This window comes from Acanthopagrus latus, chromosome 4, assembly GCF_904848185.1.
Source record: "Acanthopagrus latus isolate v.2019 chromosome 4, fAcaLat1.1, whole genome shotgun sequence".
Classification (NCBI taxonomy): Eukaryota; Metazoa; Chordata; class Actinopteri; order Spariformes; family Sparidae; genus Acanthopagrus; species Acanthopagrus latus.
In genome coordinates, this window is record NC_051042.1 from 7,098,826 (window position 1) to 7,120,272 (window position 21,447).

The following is a 21,447-nucleotide window of genomic DNA, read 5'->3' on the forward strand; positions in this document are numbered from 1 at the left end:
CCCCCTGCTGGGGCCAATAAAATTATTTTTCATATATATTTTACAATGCACCCTGGGATTTTTTATGGTTGTGTGCATGGATTGATACTGGAGCAGCTGACAGATATAGAAGGATACAACATGTAAATTCTGCTGCGAGGGGGCCCTATATCAAGACATAAACAGTTGCCAAATGTTGTGTGACTCAAGTCAGTTAGGATTCTGCTCTGATCTGGAGACAGTTTCCGATGTGAGGAGAGCTCAGAGATTACTTTTAAACTTTAGGTATTGAAAAGTGGATTTATCCTCACTCCTGACTGCCACAGCGACCTGCAGAGGTGACCCGCATTGTTAGGTGTTTATGTTCTGTAATGTTGACTGCTGACTGGCGCTGGAGGGGAAATGTAATTTAACTTATGACTGTCATACTACTGAGAGAAAAGGGGAAAAGATGAGGGAGAACCAGAGTGCATGGTGAGTGCTGACTCTGTTCATGCTGTCGCTGGCAGCTAACATACAGTGAAGTAAACTGGCTGTTTAGGCCGAATTATCACTGTGTGAGTTACTCATATACACAACACAAATGATCGCTTCACTTGTGGTGGATATACCCAGTGTTTCCCATTAATTACTTAGACTCTGGCGGCCCGCCATGGTCTAATTTATTCCGCCACAGTCTCAGAGTGAACAGAAAAAAATCTTACACTTCTCATAATAACATAAAAGATCTGTAACATGTGTTTCGCGCTGCGGCTTTGGCAAAGGATCTCTCACTCTCTGTCTGTCGGCTCTGCCTCGCTCTGCCCCCACCCCGCTGTACATGGTGCGCGCACACTCACTTACACACGCACGCATCACGCAGGCACGTACGCACTGGAATACATCGCGTTACCTTACGGCATTGTGAAGCAGAAGTGAAGACGACGTGAAGAAGGCATTTTAGGACACCACATCGTTTGAGGTAAGAAACTTTAACAAACTTTACAATATCCACTAGTTTAGAAACATTGTTATCCTGATCTGTGTACTACAGCAAAATGATAACGTTACGATGTAAGCTGTCAGTCTCGATTATGTCGATTGATATATCCGGATGCTTTCCGTGAAAAAGTATGTAACTTAGCGCTAACCTATATCGAACTAGTTAACGTTAATGTTATTGCCAGAGACGGTTCAGAAAGTATAAATGTATATAGAGAATCGTTGTTATTACCAGCGACTCTGACAACCAAAACTAGAATGGCCAAGACGGTTATTTCGACCGTTTTCATATTCATGTGTGCAATAACTGTGTTGAAGGAAAAAAAAAAAAACGCAATACTGCCCGTACATAATTGTTCCTAAAAGTGTCTTGATTTTTAGTTTTTATATAAATTATACAAAAGACAATGAAAATGTGATATGTTTTATTCCGGCCAGAAGTGGACTTATTTACCGCACATCGCATTTACCGCAGTCTCTTTTGTCTCTAACTTTGTTAACGGTCTCCAGCTGTGCTTCTTTGCGAATTTACTTGAGTTACTTGAGCAGCAGCTGGCAGAGGAGCAGAGGGCAGAATATATGGAGGGGAGCTGCAAACAGAACCAAACGTCAGACACTTGAAATGGCACAAGCCCGCGTGTGGTAACTGCGAGGAGAGCGGAGATAATCTGCGGAGACTGTGACCAGTGATAACAACGGCTTTTTTTTTGTTTTGTTTTTCTTGTACTAGATCAGGTCGTTTCCAGTTTTTTTCGATTATTATATATATATTTTTTATAATATATTAAGTATTAAAATAAATTGTTTCAAATACGTTACTTTTAATTGTTAATTGTCTTGTTCTGAGATTTCTCTATTAAAATCGTATGTAAATATATGCAATAATTACGATGATATGAATATTGATAAATGTATACTCAAATGTGTTAAAATGTACGTTTTGGTGTTATTTCGTTTTTTAAACACAATGAATGCATTCATCACTCAATTGGGTATTTACATGAGAGATTACAGAGTTTAAAATCTAGGAGTCAAAATGAACACTTATGGCCGTTCTAGTAGTGTTGGAATTCTGTCCGTTCTAATGTCTACTTAAGGCTTCGTTGTGGACGAGAGCCCTGCGAGCCATGTAGGCCTAACTAACGTATTTTCAGCATCTGAGGAGCAAGTTACCTCACCAAGACTTTCAAGTCTTAAAAATTATTCAGTTTAACCTGCAGACACACCTTTATCAATTTAGATATAAATTAACATCTTTTTAAAATTATTCCTCTAGGACAAGAACCAGGCTGAAATAATGACCCTGCTAGCCAGTGAGTGCGATGAATGGGGACAGATATACCCATTACTCAGCCGATTGGCAGCAATTGCACTTGTCATTCCGGTGTCAAGTGTCAACTGTGAGAGAGACTTCTCCACCATGAACAGGGTAAGGACAGAGGGCATGGTAATATGTTGCTGAGATGTGTGTCAAACTTTTAACCCATTGCACTTACATGATAAACTGCATACGCTTTAACTAAAAGAGCAGTGTCCTTAAAATATTTTCATTCATTTGGCTAATTGTAGTTACCTTCATTTTCAGGTCAAATCAGAGCTTTGCAACAGGCTGCAAGGAGAGCACCTGGCTGCCTGCCTGAGGGTCTCCATCAATGGGCCGTGTCCAGAGAAATTTAATTACCAAAGGGCATAAGAAGTGTTTTTTTCAAAACCCAGGAAAATTCAATGTCCAAATTCAGGGTGCAAAGTTTGCAAATAGGAGTGTTGTATAAATGTGTATTTTGGATGTTTTCTTTCAACTAGTCTGAAAGAAGACAAGTTATGGAAGCAAAAGAGGCCAAAATGTTTTTGCCTGCCAAAATGTTGATGTACCCTCCGAATCCATTTTATTTTTTATTACAATTTAGCTTACAGTTTAATTATTTATTATTTTATCTGGTAAAGGTAAACACTTTTGCTTTATTTCTTTGATGGCTCAGATGTATGCGATATTTGATTTTGTGTTTTCACTATTAGTATCTATACAACCAATGTGTTTGTGATTAAATTGTGTACAAGAGCACACAGTTCCTCATAGATCTAGCCTCTTAATTTTGCTTTCAAAGTGCACCAGATTGATGCATTCAACTTTAAAATGGTAAAAAAAAATCTTCCGGGGGAGCATGCCCCCGGACCCCCTTAGAGGGTCCAACATTCACCCACCATAGTCTCATTAAATCCTGTGGGAAACACTGATATACCATTAAACTACCACCACTGTTAAAATGTTCACAGATGCGCTAATGTTTTATTCATGTTTAGTCTCTCTCGTGGAGGTAGTGATGGATTTCTCTGGGTTTGAACATGGTTGGAAACACGATTCCCATCACAGCGAAAGGTACACGCTCTAGTTGTTTTCAGACATTTTAATGCAGAATTCTTACATATATAATCTTTAAATTTTACACAAATTGGGATTTGTGATTGAGTAATTACGTAAATTGTGTTGTGTGCAGTTCCTCTTTTTGTCTTAGAGTTTACATATTTTTGGGAAATTGTCAAAAGAAAGCTATCTTGTGTAGACAGTCTACATCTCTATACATGAAATCATCATCTGATATAAAAACCTGTATGTAGCTACTCTACTAAAAAGATCAGTCGAGTATGCTTGGCACATGTTCCATGTCCATGTGCTGCACTGCCATTCTAACTACGACAAAACCATAATGATAAATGAGTTGGTTGTTAGGAAATCTAACACAGCCCATTAAAAATACATATATGTGGCCATATTACTTGTGGTACATTTAGTCCAAATGGAATGAAAAATGCCTTTAGTAGTACACAGCAACAACAAGGCTAAAGCCCTGTGTCTGAACCCTTAGTTATGATTGTAAACTAGAATACACTTGAAAATAATAAACAAAGAAATGCTTAATGCCCTGAGAGGTAAAACACTGCTTAGCTCTGTGAAATGTGTACTACATGAACACGGTTCTGCTTGCAAGCAATTATTTTCTTATCTCATGTACTTTAGTTAAAAAACAGAAAAGCCTCCCTCAGCACACATCAGCTCCAACAGTGGAGAGTTGCTCTGACCATGTTAATATGGCTGTCCACCAGCATCAGTCCCAGCCCCACTGGTGTTAAAGCCTGATGGCTTGTAGCTCTGCCACAGGACTGTTCTCAGTCTCGAGGTGCTCTGATATCATTATAACTGCCTCATTCATAATACACAACTCAAACATGAGCAGTCACTGAGCTCCATGGCTCTGTCTCCTTCACTTGCTTCAAAACATTGTTGCATGAGTTGCTCAAATTGTTGTTACTCCTCATTTTTCTCGCAGGTGATTAGTTGTCAAAGATCTGCATTTACACCTCTTGAAACCTGTTTGTAGCTCACTCACAAACACATTTAATTCACTTTTGGCAAGAGGAGCAGCTGTTTAGTGACTCCACCCAGTTTGCTGCTCTCCATCCAGAGCAGCGACAGGTTGGACCTGCAGATGGAAACACGTCAGTGTTGCCTCCCTCAGGCAAAGAAAGGATTTACTACTACTGCACTTTTCCCCGCCACCTCCAGGCAACGAGTGCATCAACAATTTTGTAGCGGTTGTTTATCATAAGTGAGATGTTTTTTGTTCCATGCATCGGGTCAAATATAAAGTATATCTGAATATTTGTAACATAATTTAGTCACAGTAGTCTCCAGTGGATGTTGATAAACACTCAGCATGTGGCTATAAAATGTATATAACTTGATGATATAATGTATAAATGAATTCATTAAGTACCAAATTCACAGAATCTATTCCCCTTTCTGAAATTGTATAATGGCCTGAGACCAGTAACAAAGTAGCTATACAGGGCTCCAGACTAACTTTTTGCATTGGTTGCACTGGTGCGCCTAACTTTTTTTTTTAGGTGCACTGGCACAAAATTTAGGTGCACTCGAATTTTAACGCCATAGGAGACCTTTGTGGCTCCATAACTTTAATATAACGTGAATGATCTCCAAACAAGAATAAGATATTGAGAAATACTCTGGAGCCCTGCTATAGGGCACTTTTAGTTTTTGATACGCTGGTGGGCAAAAGTGGTCTGATCACCAGATATAGATCTTGATTTGATTTGTAAGCAAATGACAGAACAATGCAACATATTTTTAAAACCTCTTTTCAAGCATAGCTATTTGTAGGGTGCATGGCAATGAGGTAATGAATCTATTTGTAGCCATGTATTGAATAACTGTAAAATGATGATGATGAAACAAAGCAAACATTCATCTGGGTTACATATAATACTGCAGCTAACATACTGCACGGTAATAGACATTTTGTAGGTAAAGTTCAAGTTATAAACATCCTTTGGTAATGAAGTGAATATCACAGGGAATCTGATCCAGTGCCAAGCATTAAGAACAAGGCTGCGGTCAGACATACATGACAGATGCTAAATGTGGGCGGGGCAGGATGTGAGTGAAATTCAGTGTGTGGTTTGAAACACGCACATGTCTTTGCAGTTAGTTTTGGTTTGGTTGCAGTTTCACCAGTCAAACTTGAACTCCACATGAAGCCGAGACTTGGATTTGCTTTCTAACTGGATGCCAATGTTTGTTTGTTTTTCAGAGAGTTGGATTGAATGTTGATTTAGCGCATGTGTGACTGCTGTCTAACTATATAGAAAAAGCCAGTCTTCTACTTGATGGTCTTGAAAGCTTATGTAGGTCCTATAGAAGCATGCAGTCATCATGTGAATCAGATGCTTGAATTAATGGTTGCTCTTATTTCTCATTTCTTTTAAATCTTGAATTGTTGTTTTCACCTCACTGACGCAGTGTTACCCAAACTGTCAACAGGTAAAATAAAAAATGATCCATCCTCGCTTCACATCCCACATATTTCCACCTCTCCTCCTCTTCTTTGTCTTCACCTCCTGTCTCTGATCTCTCTCTGCCCTCCCTCCCTCTCTTCCTCTCTTCATCATTCATTCCTTTGATATCTCCTTCACGCTTTGATTTACGGTGGTTTCCCAGCTGGCTCGTTGCCATAGAAACTGAGCCCCCAGACCTCGCGCTCCTCCAGTGAGTGTTTCTGTCACTGGTCTCGAGAACAAAAAAAAACAACAGCGACTTCCTGTCCCTGGCCCCGGTTTCATCTGCTCCTCTGTTGTTAGGGCTGCTGTCCATGACATGTATCATCAGGAGAGCGTTTAAAGTCTCTGTGCTGTAAATCTCATCAGTTACAGAGTCAACAATTACAGTAACTCATTTATCACTCGGTCATGCTCTGTGCTAGCCTGAGATTTTTGTGTTGGCCTGCTAGTGCTTATATGCATGTCTGTGTGTCTGAACAGTTGAATGAGGAGCTGAAGCAGAACCTGCGGGAGACCATGACCCAGAAGTATCAACAGAACACCCAGGAGCAAATCACTAGGGCTGTAGACAAGCTGCAGCAAGAGGTAAGTGTCTACATTAGAGGGTGGCTAGATGTAAGGATACAACGACCTGAACTTAACTTTTAACAGTATATATACTGAAAAACTGGCTATGTGGAGAGAACCAGAGCTTCTAAGCAGAAGTCACATGGACTCACATGTGGCCTGTTGATTGGACAGTGTTTGGTAACATGCTTATGCCAGTTGACAACAAATGGAGTGGGTAAATCTGAGCTGCAGTTGAGACTTCAGTTCAGGCTAATTTTTTATACCCAAGTGGCATGGGCTGTCAGATGTCAGCATTTATTCTTTGTTCTTTCCTCTGAACTTTTTGTTTTGTATCATTTCCAGTAATTAGTTTTGACTTGCTGGATTGTCACATTTTGGCTTTATATTGAGAATTAGTTGACAGAACTTGTACCACACTCACATCTGTCTTTTAAACATGAAGCTACAGTCAGCAGCTGGTTATCTTAGAATAATAAAGACTGAAAATAAGAGGTAGCAGCTAGCCTGACTCTGTCTAAAGGTAACAAAGTCTGCCTACCAACACTTTTAAAGCTCTACAGTTATCATGATACATTTCAGGCGCATTGTGTTTTTACAGGCGGTTGTCTGTTTGACAATCGGGGCTGGGAATGGTTACAAGGCAGCTAACCGAAACAGCAGGAAAGCCCAATTCTTTGTTACTGTTGGACTGAGACAAGCTAGCACTACTCACATTCCTAGACTTTAGGCTAAGCTGACTATGCCACTACAGACAGAGCGAATCTGATAAAACAACATGTAAAATGCAAATTTTGTTAATTGTAAATAAAACTGCATCATCGTATCGTGTGAGCTAGAATACTGATTATTATCCCAACCTCAACCTCAACCTCAACCTTGGTCAGAAAAGAAATAATCCTTTATCCCAAAATGTCAAACTATTCTTTAAGCAAAGAAAAAAAAGGAGAGTCAAACACTTGGTTGTATAAATAAGTAGGCAGGATTTGTTACTTGCTGTTCTGGAAAAGAAAAATTGATTTTGTCTGTCACATGTCCCAGTGGTGAGGGGAAATACAAATGAACGGGGGAACAGATTATGTATTGTGGCTCTTACCATTGAGCGAATGCCCATCTGTTCGCTCTTGTTTTACCTGGATTTCTATTACTCTCATCCATGTCTTTGCTTCCTTTATCAGTAAGGTTCTTTATCTTTTACAGTGTAGTGTGTAGTGTTTACACAGTTGTTCCACCATTAGCTAGGGATAGCACCCAGGGAAAACAATGCCTCTTCCTGTTGTGGTTACACAACGGTAGAATCCTCTGTTTTGCAGCCTGAGGAATTTTCAACTGCTAGTTCAGAAGAACTTCTGTTTCACATAAATTAAGGCTGTTATGATACTGTAGTACAGCACAGCTCATGAGGCATCATTATGTTGTGCTCATGCAACATTAATGGGGAGTTGGGTTAAACTTGACTTTCAATAATAATCAATGATTATCAGGGATAATTAGTTATGATAAATGATGAGATCCAATTTACATTACATCACCCCGGGGCACCACACTGAAGAAGGGAAAAGAGCCAATTCAACAAATCAGTCTCATAAAAGGTACTAAACTGTTTGTGACTCTAATTAATAATTAATTTAATAACTACAACCAAAATGACCGCTATAATGGACAGCATGAAGGTTCAACAGTCTTAATTCAACACGAAGATGAAAACACACAATCTAACTGATATGTACTATATAAAGGTGTGTGTGTGTGTGTGTGTGTGTGTGTGTGTGTGTGCGCGTGCGTGCCTGCGTGCGTGCCTGCGTGCCTGCGTGTGTGCATTCGCGAGTGCATGCATCATTCAACTAATGTCAAATTAGCCGTCTAGGAAAGCAAACTACCAATAACCTGACCTGAGGCTGTCATTCTGACCAACAGTGGCTCAAAGCTGAATTTGCACCTAGATGTGAAGACGTGAGAATTCTGGGAAACTGAGTTCCATTTTGAAATCCACAATGAACTACTTCATCCATGGGTCCCAACAATATCAATATTGGAAATGCATCTAATACTGTCTTAAATGCCAAATTGAATATTGGCAAGTACACAAGTCACTGATCAGATACCACTTGTGTTAAAATAGTTAAGAACTGGAGGAAGGAGATCGGAGTCAGCTCAGAGTTCAAACAAGGTTTTAATCTTGTACAAGAGGAGCATTCACAGAGAAACACGCAGGTCTATTACAAAGTGAAGACTCCACATGTGAAGAGAAAAGCATGGTATTTATCCTTCTCTGTGGGTGTGTTTTTCACTACAATAGTTCCTAATTTATGACCTGCACTTAAAAGGAATACTTCACAGAGAAGGAAGTGATAAGCTCCAGTGGTCACTCAATACCAGACATGGGTAATAAAACGGCCTAAAACAAGGTCACAAGTTACAGGTCATGTTAAACAGCTACATTGAACATTCCTGTGTAAGACTTCAGTTCACATCCCTGTTTTAAGTACAAAATTTCCATCACAACTTGATTTGTGTATTAAGAAGCAGGACCCTGCTACATCCCAGCAGCATCCTGAGCATCTGTATGCAACTTTATTTTATAGCAACAACTTAAACCACATCCAGAAATTAGCATCCATACAGGGTTAGTAGTATACATCTGTTAAAATAACAATAATACTGTATCACTAACACACATCAGTACTTGTATCAGCTAATATGCAACGTTATGATACAGAGATTGATATCTGGAGGAAAAACTTATAACGGAATATCTCTGATACATATGATTTATGTTAAATTTTATCATTCTATACTTCTTTGCTAGCATCACACTTCCTCTCTTAAGATGTCTCTTCCTCTGTCTCCTGTCAGTTTAAGTGCTGTGGCAGCAACAGTTCATCCGACTGGGCTGAAAGCGTCTGGATTCGCTCCAGAGACGCAAACGGCAGAATGGTGCCTGACAGCTGCTGTAAGACTCCCACTGAGCTCTGTGGCCGTAGGGACCACCCATCCAACATCTATAAGGTGGAGGTGAGACGATGAAGGGTGCTGGGGGGCGTCTGCGGGGTTGATTTCTTAGTGCGTGTGGCTGCATCAGTATTTCTGTCATGTATGTCAGCATGGTTAGATTGTGTAGCAGAGAGAGAAGAGCCATCATATCTGAACGGTATACATAACCTTTGTGTGCAGTGAGACTCCAGCAACACTCCTACATATACAAATGCAACATAAGGACATGCTTTGTTTTTCATTTAGGGTGGCTGCATCACTAAACTAGAGAAATTCATCCTGGACCATCTGAAGATCATTGGAGCGGTGGGTGTTGGGATTGCTTGTGTGCAGGTGAGCAAGCTGTTTAAACAATTTCAAACACAGATTAAATAAGCACCTATCCGTGGAGATTGCACTTTTGCTAAATCATGTTTTCCTTCTCGTCCCTCCGATCCCCAGATCATAGGGATGGTGTTTACATGCTGCCTATATCGAAGTCTAAAGGCAGAGCCTTACTAAGAGAAGCAGAGGAAGAAATGTTTGTGGGTGGAGCAGGTAACTTCATCAGCACACGCCATACTCAAACAGCCCATAGCTTCTTTTCTGTGCCTCTGTGCCAGAGGGGAAGGAAACTTTGGCAAGGGATCAACACACACATCTGAGAATCCCATTTTGGTAAACAAAAGGCAAGAAAACAGTACAAAGTCTCTCAAAGTAATTAGGCAGGCAAATTGCAGTGTCAGCTCCATCTACAACATCACAGCGCTGTGAGAGAAAAAACCTCGGAGAGAAACTGATTGGAATTTTAACACCGATTGTGTAAAGTAATGTGGGACGGCCTCCTCGGGACTAAAACATTGTCGTTTTCTTCCACCAGGATTCCCTCGATGTACGTTTATGTTCGTGGACCAGGTGCTGCTCTTGAAAGCAGTGTAAAGATCAGTGGAGTAAAACTGGCACTTTGCAGCAAATGTTAATCCTGGTTGCAGCAGCTGCCTCTGCCCCAGCAGCTTGGTTTACAAGCCTTCCTCTGGGGCCCTTCCACTGCTGCAGCATTTTGTTTCGACACTAACTAGCCAGTAATGCATTTTAAATATTTGTTCCATAGTGGCCTTTTTGGACTTGTGAACTCTTAGGTTAATATTTTGTAAATGGTTATTTTCTGTATCATTAGAGGGGCTTTCTTCTGAGCTGTGTGTGCCTAAAGTGTCTTCATGGTGACATGACAGTGTATAAACCATGTTTAAAATCAACTCTGCCTCTTGAAACACATGCTGAGAGGCAGCAGCGATACTTGGTGCCATTTGACCAGGCAATGCCATTTTAACCCTTTGTGACTCCTCTGAGGTCTAAAGGCTGATGATAATGAAGTGATTGGGTTCCAAGCAGTGCCACTTATTTTGCTTTGAAGAGAGTGCCTCATGTTTTCTTTTTTATACAAGGGATTTATCCACTGATGCCAAAGTTGTCCAGCATAACTTTGTGTAAGGACCTACTGTATCTCCTCCAGCCATATTCACTTATCTACTGATGTTGCTCTTTTCAGATTGTTTTCAGAAAAGATTTTCTTTTTTACTTTTCTATATATTATTGTATTTAACAGACACGTTAGAAAATGATATCCACTCTGTTAACACTGAACTTTTCCCTGTGTGCCTCAGAGAAGACACTGAATTAATCTGCTGTATTTCAGTTTTAGCAATAATCCACCAGTAATTTTAGTTCTAATAAACAATGATCAACACATGGCACCTTGCTTCTGCTGGTTTTGATTTCTCAGAGAAAATTGAAGGTGCAGTGTTTCCCACATATATAGTTTACTTGGTATATTTGGCAACCCATTTTTATGATTGTATGCTATATATTATGTTATTCATTCTAGAGAACATCGATTAACTAGTGGTCAGTCTGCCTTCACTCTTCCATTCTCGTCTCCTGTCAATCACACATAAGCTGCAGAGATAGACATGCTCTCTGTTATTACTTTCACATATTATATTACATATTGCCACCTCTCCTACTGATGCTAGGCCTACTTATGCCATTGCAAAAACTTGCAAGTGCACCTGCTAGTTGTGATGATGTCTGGATTACGTTGGTTTTGATGGGCTACATAATTATGAGCAAGTTTCCCACATATGCGGCATGAATATAACCTGACCAATATGCCATTTTTTGGGGCTGATGATATTGGGGAGTACAACATTTTAATATGGATATATCAGCCGATATACACACATTTTTGCAATGAACCCGTAAATGTGCTAAGCAAAAATCTGTGAACTGAAAGGACACGTGAACTCAAATGGTAGACTTATTGGAAATGTAATAATTATAAATCACCCCAAGCATCGTTTTCTGCTTGTTTATATTCTTTAAAGCCAAAACTGTTTTACGCCTTCACTGATACATCTGGAATTGCGCATGAAGAAATCCTAAATGTGAATTGTGTTCTATTTGGAAGATTTTATAATAACCTGAGCTGGAGAGAAAGCAGATAACGATGCTGGCAGAGAGACAACAGAAAGGAGAGAGCAGCATCCTTCACCTCCCAGTTATCAGGTCATGTCATCCCTAAAACTGCCAAAAGCCATTCTTGTATAAAGACAAAACCACGTGCCTGAAACCAGTGGCCCTTACACAATCGGCACCAGCTTACAGGTGCATTAGGGTATTAACCCAGAGTCAATTCCCTAATGTTACTGTAGTGTGGTGATGTAGATTCGGGACGTGAGCCACACTCCAGACAGCTGCTGCAGGAGTATATTACCTATACAATGACAGCTATATGGCTTGTAATGGGAGTTACTTGGCTGTTCAGAGGGTGGCCAGCTCATCTGACCTGTTGTATCATTGAGAGTGACTGTGCATCAGAATCATTAGTGTGAATAGCAGCAGTTACAGCGTGCAGACACAGGGAGGCAGCACCTGCCAGGCTTTTAGTGCCACAACACCACACTGATGAAAACAGCTGGTGAGAGTGTGTGCATAACACCCAGAGGCTATTGAGGATTACCCCCTCCCCAAACACATTCACACACTCTCCTAATTCAGAATGGCAGAGGAGATTTAATATGGGATCCTAAAGTGTTCAGCAGGGGAACAAAGGGAAATGGAGGTTTTTAAATACACTCACGTGACTTGGATGTGGAACTTTGACCCGCTTGCATTCTGATGGTGGGAAAACATAACTAATCTCTCCAGAAATATGCTTCTGTGGAACAAGCCAAAAGAAAATCAAATGGCAACCGGTCAGCTTGCAGCTACAGACTACTAATTGATTTCCATTGGGGCTGCTATCAATGCGAATTAAGTCATTTCTCAGTCTGTGAGGCTGGCCATGCAAAAACATTTCCCTTCTGTGTTATGTGGTGAAATGAAACAACAGAAATCCATGTGTCTTGTCATAATACTCCTTGAAGTAGCTCTCACAGCACACCTTTGGAAAGCTGAGTCATCCCAGGCAAAATAAGCCTCTGTGTTTCATTTTTTTCCCCACATATGGGGAGGAGGGGAGGGGAGGCGAGGAGGGATGTTTTGTAGTGAACATTTCCATTGGAGTGAAAGTAGTTCAGCACATGGTGATTTTAACAGGGCCCTTTTCCAAGGAGCAGACATCTGTGGAATGCAAGTCGTCTGCTCTGGTCTTGACACAGCCACTGTCTTTGCTTGTTGTCTGAGTTTGACTTTAAATAGATGATAGAAATTATGACAAGCCTTTGAACAGCCAGTGTGTCCCACCCAATTGTGCCCTGCTGATGAAAACCATAATAAATCTGCCTCCTTCTTGCCAGCTTTGCAGGCCTACCCTGCCCGCTCTGCTTGCTTACTGTGACAGCCCGCACACAGGCTAACACAAAGGAGTATGCTAATAATGCCAGTGCATGACATTTCCAAAATATCTCCTCCAATACTCTCTAAGCAGTTGTCCATTTGGTGCATATGTCAGCCACTGCACCTCGGCCTGTTGGCCCATCCAGCAGAGAAGTACTCTATTTTCAGTCAGAGGGGCAGCTCATGCACCCTTCTCCTTCCACCTTCCTTTTTCCTGGGAGGTGATGGGATTTCTGCTGGATAAACAGGGTCTGCTGCTGATGACAGGAGGGGGAACATGTAGGCATTCGTTCCCAGGGTCAGCCAAGGGCAGGGGTGCTCAATGGTACAGAAACTCCTGAGAGTCTAATTTTAGGTAAAGTTTGCATGATTTTCATCTTGAAGTTACTTGACTGGGGACGGATCATTTACAGAGGTTAACCATTTTTCATTTCTGATTTGGTTTCACATCATTTATCATGAGCTGTCTTCTCAGGGGTTGAGCGAAGGTCAGGCACATATCAGTTGTGGTTAAGTTTAGTGTTACCTACAAGGAAATGAGTGTAAACCCCATGTTGTTCCCAACCTATGGCTCAGGACCACCCAAAGAGAGTTTGGCAATATTTCTGAGGTGATGGAAGGAGTTTTTGCAGAGACATTTGATGTGAGCCTCAAAGGTGAGGTGAGGGTCAAATATGACACCAAAGTAAGTGATGGACGTGGAGAGGGGAATTACCTGCCCAGATCCCAGACTGTGGGTCAACAGTCAGGATCGGTAGAGTGGAGAGACAGCCAGATAGGACCGTATGGATGGAGTCAATTTTGGAGCTGAAAAAGGCCATGAAATTGTTGCAGTGTTCTTCTGTAGTTTCTAAATGCAGGGCTGTTTATGGCTTGAGGAGATGGTTAATGGTGGAGAATAGCTGCTTAGAGTTTCCTTGATTCTCTTTTGTGATGTTGGAGTAAAATTGTGATTGTGCCTCTCTGAGGGAGTTTGAGTAGGCCCTTTGGTGTTCCCGATAGGCTTGTTTATGTACAATGAGTTCCGAGGCTTTGTAACGCCACTCCAAGGCACGCCCAGCTGTCCTCGTTTTCTGCACTTCGCTGATGAACCAGGGTGTTCAACGGGAGAAACTTACTGTTCTGGTCCTAACAGGTGCATGGAGATCCATGATGTTACCCAGGGTTTTATTATAGAAATCCACAGAATCACTGGCTGATGAAAGCTCAGCAGAAAGAAGACACTGGAGGTCCACTGTCAAATTATCTGGGTAGATGTTTTCAGGTTCCTAAAGCGGAGATGGTGTTTTCACTTAATGTGGGGGGATGGAAATGGTAACTCCATGGAGATGATCTTGTGATCAGACACGTCCAGGCCATACAGCAGTAGATTGCTGACAGGGGCAGAGTCCGTGATGACCAGATCGAGAGTGTGCTCCCTGGTGTGATTGGGTACATCAACATGTTGAGTGAGATTAAAACAGTCCAAAAATTGAAGGAATTCAGCAGCAAGACAGCAAGAGGGGGTATTCAAGTGGATGTTCATGTCTCCCAATATAAATTGTATTGGCAGATGTAGTGCAGAATGATGAGAGGAGGTTGTATATCTCCGGAATGAAAGCTGGGTTTCGTTTGGGTGGATGGTAGATGAGAAGTACAGTCATGAGGAATGGAGGCTTACATTTAAATGCAAGGCACACAAAAGAGGACAGTTCAGGTAGAGGCAGGGGGGACAGATCCAGCTCATCATGGTACATGACAGACAGACCACTGCCACGGCCCGTGCTGTGGGCTTTCTGGAGGTAGCGGTAGTCAGGAGGACAGGTATAATGTAAAACAGAAAACATCTGGTTTGTGCCAAGTTTCTATGAGGCACATTAAATCAGTCCAAGATGTTTGATGATTGAGATGCACGTTTGAATGGTGCAATTGTTGAATTTCCTCAGTTAGGTGGCGGAGTAATTCGACATCATGCCAATCGCAAAGGGTGTCTGCCTGTTCGCCATTAGCCGTGGACATAGGGTAGCAACAAAGGCTCATTGGTAGTACGACAGGAGGAGGCAGGACCAGGAGAAGTCGCTCTTGATGGAACAAGAGAACCTGGTGCCAGGAGTCTGGTTGTGGCAGGGAAGTCTGTGGCCATCACGTTAGCTGCTAAGCTAGCAGTTGGCAGTTGGCGTCCGCTACCAGCCTCTTGAGAGGGGCGGCTGGCTAACAGTTTGATGAGTGGGCTGAGGGTTCCTGGAACAGAAGCGGCAACAGGCTATCCAGGTGAATATCCCGTGATGGCAGACTGGATGGAGACGGGAGTCTCCGTAAAGTGGTTAACTGGCAGCAGCTGCACATCAGTTAATCAGGAGGTCAATCCGCTGTTAGACGGTGCAGGATCACAACGGCAGTAAATGGGTGGACAGACGTCAAATTCGGTTTCAACAATCGTGGTAACAAGTACACTACTCTAGACTATTTTTTCACTTAAATCAGTAAGTTAAAGAAAAAAAATACATTATCACTAATACAATATCGTGTGACTATTCCAGCGAAGATGTCTCAAAAGTCACCGAGTATGAGTCTTTGTGCATGATTCTGCTGTAGTCTGATGTTGGAGAAAACACTCAGCCAATCAATTTGATTGACAGCATTTTTTTCTTCAAATTTCCATATGTAGATATCAGCACTATTTCACTGTAGTAAATTTGTATGACCATGATAATAATGTAGTGAAAACCTGACATCGTAACAGCCCCTACCTGAGAATGCAAGTGTTGAAAAATGTCCTGTCTTGCAATGTTAATGGTCTGTGGAGAAATCAAACTCAAAAGGTCATATTTATAACATATAGTAACATTTATAAGACCATAATACTAACAGAATAAACAGGCTGTCCTGGGAGTTTTATAAGGTCCCAAGAATACTGCGTGAAACCAGAGAGGTGGCTACAGAGAAAGTTCTAGCTGATATAAATATCAATATAATATGGATTGAAATTAAATTGTGTTGTTTGTTCAGTCATGAAAATCAATCAATTAAGAGTTTTTTCTTCTGATTTAAATTTCTCCTTAAAAATTTGTACAAACCAGCCAACTACCAAACGGACACGAGTGAAAACCCGAATAATTCCCATAAATCAAACTGAGAAGGAAAAATGAGTCTTCAGCACAAAGGTTACAGTGAGTGGACGAATACGACCAATGAAGCAGATCCAACAGACGACATTGCTTTGCTTTAAGTCATAACAAGCTAAAACAGGTAAGTGACTGTATGTCATCATCGGTCTGTATACTTAAAGGTCCTCCATGGAGGTTTGGGTAAGAATCTTTGTGGCCCTCATGATGTAACATCTGAACATGATCTGCTCACGTGTTGAGCTGTATGGACGCTCTACATCCCGACAATCCTGCAGGCATAGACATGTCAGGTCATTTCATTTTTTTCCATTCAAGGCCTCAGGTGTTTACATTGTGTCAATTTGCGCACAAATGTAATCTGTAGATGGCAGCAACACTCTTGGCCAATCTGTCTCAATAAAACGAGGAAAAAGTCCTCTGTCTTGATGGCAGAGGGCTGCCAAGTGAAATCAAAATTAATTGAAATAATCCAGCATGAAGCTACCAAGAAGACTTGTTTCACTGTCCTTGTGTTCTTGTGCACATGCAGAGGCCAAATATCAAAGATATGCACAGTCACGCCCTGAGTAAAGTCGTATGGATGATGGTTTATTGAAATCCACAACATGTGGATATGTTTTAATTCAGTTTGATTACGGAGCAACAGCTCCAGCATCACCCACATGGTGATGGTGACTGTGGGTCAGGGATGAGCCTCATTATGCAGCAGAAGAAGCCACATGAAGTGTCAGTTTTATTCTGCTCACTTAGTCAAAGTGTGAATTTACCTGCTGAACATGACATTATATTTTTAAACAGTTATCAACAGTCCTATGTCCTAAGCGCTGACTTCACATTTTTTGGCGGTGTGTTCGAGGAAGGGTGCTGATTATGTAAGTAATTTACATTTCCTCCAATTTAAGAGTGACTGGCTCAGTGAAGTGGGAGACTTAGAGCCTCAGTTGCTTTCAAGCTCTGCTTAGACTAATACTGGAAAGCTGTGTGAAATAAAACCTCTCGCTGAGCTGCCTCTCAGCTTTTAGGAGATGTCACCGGTGCATCTGTTGAAAGAAGAGAGTGACTGCGAAGATGCACATCAGGGTAAAGCTCCTGTGTGCTGACAAATGGCTCACATGTGGCTCTTCTCTCCACATGTGGATCCAGAACCGTGTACCACATACGTCACTCTGTCTGTCGCTCTCTTGCTCACTCGGGCTTACTTCCGCTCTCACTCAATCCCTGAAGCGAAACGCCTCAACATCTGGCTCTCCATCCTCTTCCTCCTATGGGTCACATCCCATTGGCAGAAGAGATTCTGAGTCCTTCGATGTCTAGACCCTCACCAAGGTGGTTTGACCAGCTGCGTTTTGTCCCTCCAGGGGGTTGGAGTGTATCTGTTTGAAAGGGTAGGGGATGTGTATCTCCTATGGACAAAGTGCCATAATTAAATATATTACATACACCATTAAATAATTAATTAAATGTGCCATTAATTCATTAAAGGTTTCATTAATTCAAATCAAATCAATCTTTATTTATATGGCGCTTTTCATACAGAAAAAAAAGTACCTCAAAGTGCCTCACAGAAATAAACAACAGCAGAAAAATAGAAACAGCAAAATAAAATTAGGAGAAGATAGTTAAAAGAACCCAAACCCTCCCACCCCTTCAGACATGGACAGGGACATACACAGTCATACACACACTCACATATGCACGCGGACACACACACACACTCATACACACCCATACAGTAGCTGTCACTAAAGAGACATGGCTGGACAGCAAGACCTGGTGCATGGAGGAAGCTACCTTTCAGGAGCCAGCCACACCGGAAGAGATGTCGAGCCAAGGCCGCAGGGAGCACCACCACAGAGACCACCCCAACCCGGGCAGACAGGAGGCCCCACACCAAGGTGCAGAGCCCTCTAGTCACCCGGGCCAGAGCCGTCCATGGGACAGCACCCCCCGCGGCCAGACCAGAGACCACCCCCAGCCCGGCAGGCCCCCAGGAGGAAACACTGGAGATTAAAAACTGACAGACTAAAACAGTAAAATAAAGAAGAATAAAAAGCTGAAAACACGAGGGACTAAAACATTAAAGTATAAATGCTAAAAGCACAAGGGACTGAAGGGTAAAATATGAGAGATAAAAACAGTAAAAGAAAAAATAAATAAATAGATAAATAAAATAAAAAGGATTTAAATGAATAAATAAATGAATGAATTAGTAAATAAATAAATAAATAGTGCTCTGATTAGTACGGCATAAAGGAATTAAGAAGAATTTAAATTTCAATTAAAAGCCTGGTTAAAAAGGTGGGTCTTGAGCCTCTTTTTTAAACCTCAACAGTCTCTGCGACCCTGAGGCTCTCTGGCAGGCTGTTCCACAGTCGGGGCCCATAACAACTGAAAGCTGCCTCCCCGTGCTTTTTTTAACTAACCTGTGGTATGGTTAAAAGGCCGGTGCCGGAGGATCTCAGGGTCCGCGGGGGCTGATAGCCTAAAAGCAGGTCAGATAAATAAGGCCCAAGACCGTTAAGACATTTAAAAACTAGTAAAAGAACCTTAAAATCAATCCTGAAACGCACGGGGAGCCAATGAAGTGACTTTAAAACTGGTGTAATGTGCTCCCGCCCTCTGGTCCTTGTCAGCACTTGTAATAATTGTAGATTCAAAATGCTCTTTTTGGGAAGGTCAGAGAGCAGGGCATTACAATAGTCTAAACGACAAGAGATAAAAGCATGCATCAGCACCTCCGTGCTGGCCTGAGAGAGAAACGGGCGGACTCTGGCTATGTTCTTAAGATGGTAAAAACCTGTCTTTGTTATATTTTTTATGTGTGGAATAAAACTGAGCTCAGAGTCAAAAATCACACCCAGATTTTTTACAGATTGTGATGGTTTAAAATCCTTTAACTCTGGTAAAAGTTTCTCTTTCAGGCCTTCAGGACCAATGAGTAAAACCTCTGTTTTGTCCTGGTTGAGCTGTAGGAAATTTGCTGCCATCCATGTCTTGATATCTAAAATGCAGTTAAAAAAGGACATCAATAGGCCCTGTGTCATCAGGAGACACAGCGATGTACAGTTGCGTATCGTCAGCATAACTATGAAAGCTGATGCTGTGCCTCCTGATGACGTACCCAAGGGGAAGCATGTACAGATTAAAGAGAGTTGGACCTAAGATTGACCCTTGGGGAACCCCACACTTTATTTTGTGGGTTTCTGAGGAACATGTATCCATACTTACAAATAAGTGTCGGTCTGTGAGGTAAGAAACGAACCAGTTGAGAACAGTACCAGAGAGGCCGACCAGGTTCTTCAGTCTATTTAATAAAATGTGATGGTCTACTGTATCGAAGGCAGCGGTTAGATCCAGCAGTACCAAGACTGTGAGTTTATGGTTATCTAAGTTGCACCTGATGTTAATTAAAATACCAATTAATTTTATGTAAAAATATATGTACTTATTTCACTATATAATTAATAATTTCATGGCCCTGTGTTGCAGAGCTTCACGAATTTCTTCAATCTGTCAAACTTGACCATCAAAGTCATTGGGTGGGGTTCACGCAAATTTAGTCTAATCCATTGCTTTGGTCTGAAGTCTTGAATCTGAAAGAAGGAGACGAAGTCTTTCAAAACATGGTGGCTACATTGATGGAGGATCCCCATGAACTTTCTAGTGAGGGCAAGTTTTTGACATTTTGCGCCTTGCACGCTTTATTAACATTGGGGCTAGCAGGGGGCCGAGCCTTCCGCTTTATTTTTAGCGGTTGCCAATAAAGTTTTGATTCCATCAATTAATTTTCTGGAATCAATTTGCCTTGACTTGATGTGCAGGGTAACTCATCAGGTGTTAGGATCCACCCACCAACACTGATGGATGAGTTTGACAGATAAAATAAATTCATGAAGCACTGCAACACAGGACCATGAAATAATTAATGAAATAGTGAAATATATGTTATATGTTTTTTTAATAAAATGAATTGGTATTTTAATGAATTAATTACATATTTAATAACAGGTGCATGTATTGAATTCCAATTTTAATGAATCAATAACACATTTAATTAATTATTTAAGGGTGTATTTATTTATTTATTTATTTATTTATTTATTTATTTAATTATGGCACTTTTAGTCCTCAGGGGTGGCAGCTGCATATGTGGAATCAAAGGGTGCAGTGGAGGCCATGGCCTTGGTTGTGATACTACAACTGTCGTATGTGCCACCCCACTCAGTGTGACATAATCATATGAACACAATAACCACAAAAACACCACATTTCATGAGAAATACGTGAATTAAAATGTCTTTTTCTGTTTGTTTTTGTTTACCTACAGAGCAAATGCTTATTTTGAACGTCTTTCGCTGAAACATTACTAATTTAACTGTCACATAATGCTCTTCTGCACGAGGTCTCAAAACAGCTGCCGCTTTACACTCTTCTTTAAATCAGCCATGATTTAAAGATCAAAATGATTTTTTGAAATTTTCCTCGACAGACGTGAGCAGTGGATTTGAGCTGCTTCTGCTGAGATAATCTGACATCATAATACAAAAAGCGTACTACTTCTTTCAGAAATAAAAAGGCTATGAATTTATATGGTTTTGTTTTTCTTTGACTGAAACCAAAAGAGCATGTGTTCATTTAAGCAATATTACCCGAGAGGGTGTGCTTTCATTTGAGCATGACGCTGATGCGGTCAGCGCCAAGGTCCACAAGCAGCACTTAAGTACAACTAATGCCAACACAAATAAAATGTATAATCAAAATATTTACATGTTAATGGACATTTTGCTCTCAAATTTAAAAGGTATTTGCGAGTGTGCATCGTGTTTCCATGGACACACATGGGGTCTGACTAATAACAAACAAAATCAGTCACGTCAGTAGACTCATATGTGTAATGGAACGTAGTTTACCAGTCCAGCAAATAATCCAACCCTTAGTAACAACCTAGCATCAGAAAGTATTATCTAGTCCCAGATGAGTGAACTCTGAGCTGACGTTAATGTTTTATCGCGGTCTCTGTATTTCCTGAACTGCCGTAAAATACCAAATAATAGCCGGGGTGTTTATTTGTTTCAGTCACTTAACAGACCAGGTGGCAATTTGGGACAGGCGTTTAATTCATTCCTCTCAAAAATCCTGGATGAAAATG

At 41.1% G+C, this 21,447-nt stretch overlaps 1 protein-coding gene and 1 long non-coding RNA gene across 2 annotated transcripts in view; both read left to right on the forward strand.

Annotated features, from left to right (window-relative positions):
* Positions 1-11,108, forward strand: part of LOC119017786 (CD151 antigen-like) — a 48,109-nt gene extending 37,001 nt beyond the window's left edge. Inside the window, exons 5-9 of the mRNA XM_037094822.1 lie at positions 6,295-6,399; positions 9,238-9,396; positions 9,622-9,708; positions 9,817-9,912; positions 10,235-11,108. Coding sequence (XP_036950717.1) covers positions 6,295-6,399; positions 9,238-9,396; positions 9,622-9,708; positions 9,817-9,876 — 411 coding nt within the window. The 3' untranslated portion in view covers positions 9,877-9,912; positions 10,235-11,108. The remainder of the gene's footprint in view (positions 1-6,294; positions 6,400-9,237; positions 9,397-9,621; positions 9,709-9,816; positions 9,913-10,234) is intronic.
* LOC119017788 lies at positions 46-3,330 on the forward strand. Its single transcript, XR_005074556.1, has 3 exons — positions 46-940; positions 2,237-2,389; positions 2,546-3,330. It is a non-coding gene; the product is annotated as an uncharacterized LOC119017788 (long non-coding RNA).
* Positions 11,109-21,447: the final 10,339 nt, after the last annotated feature.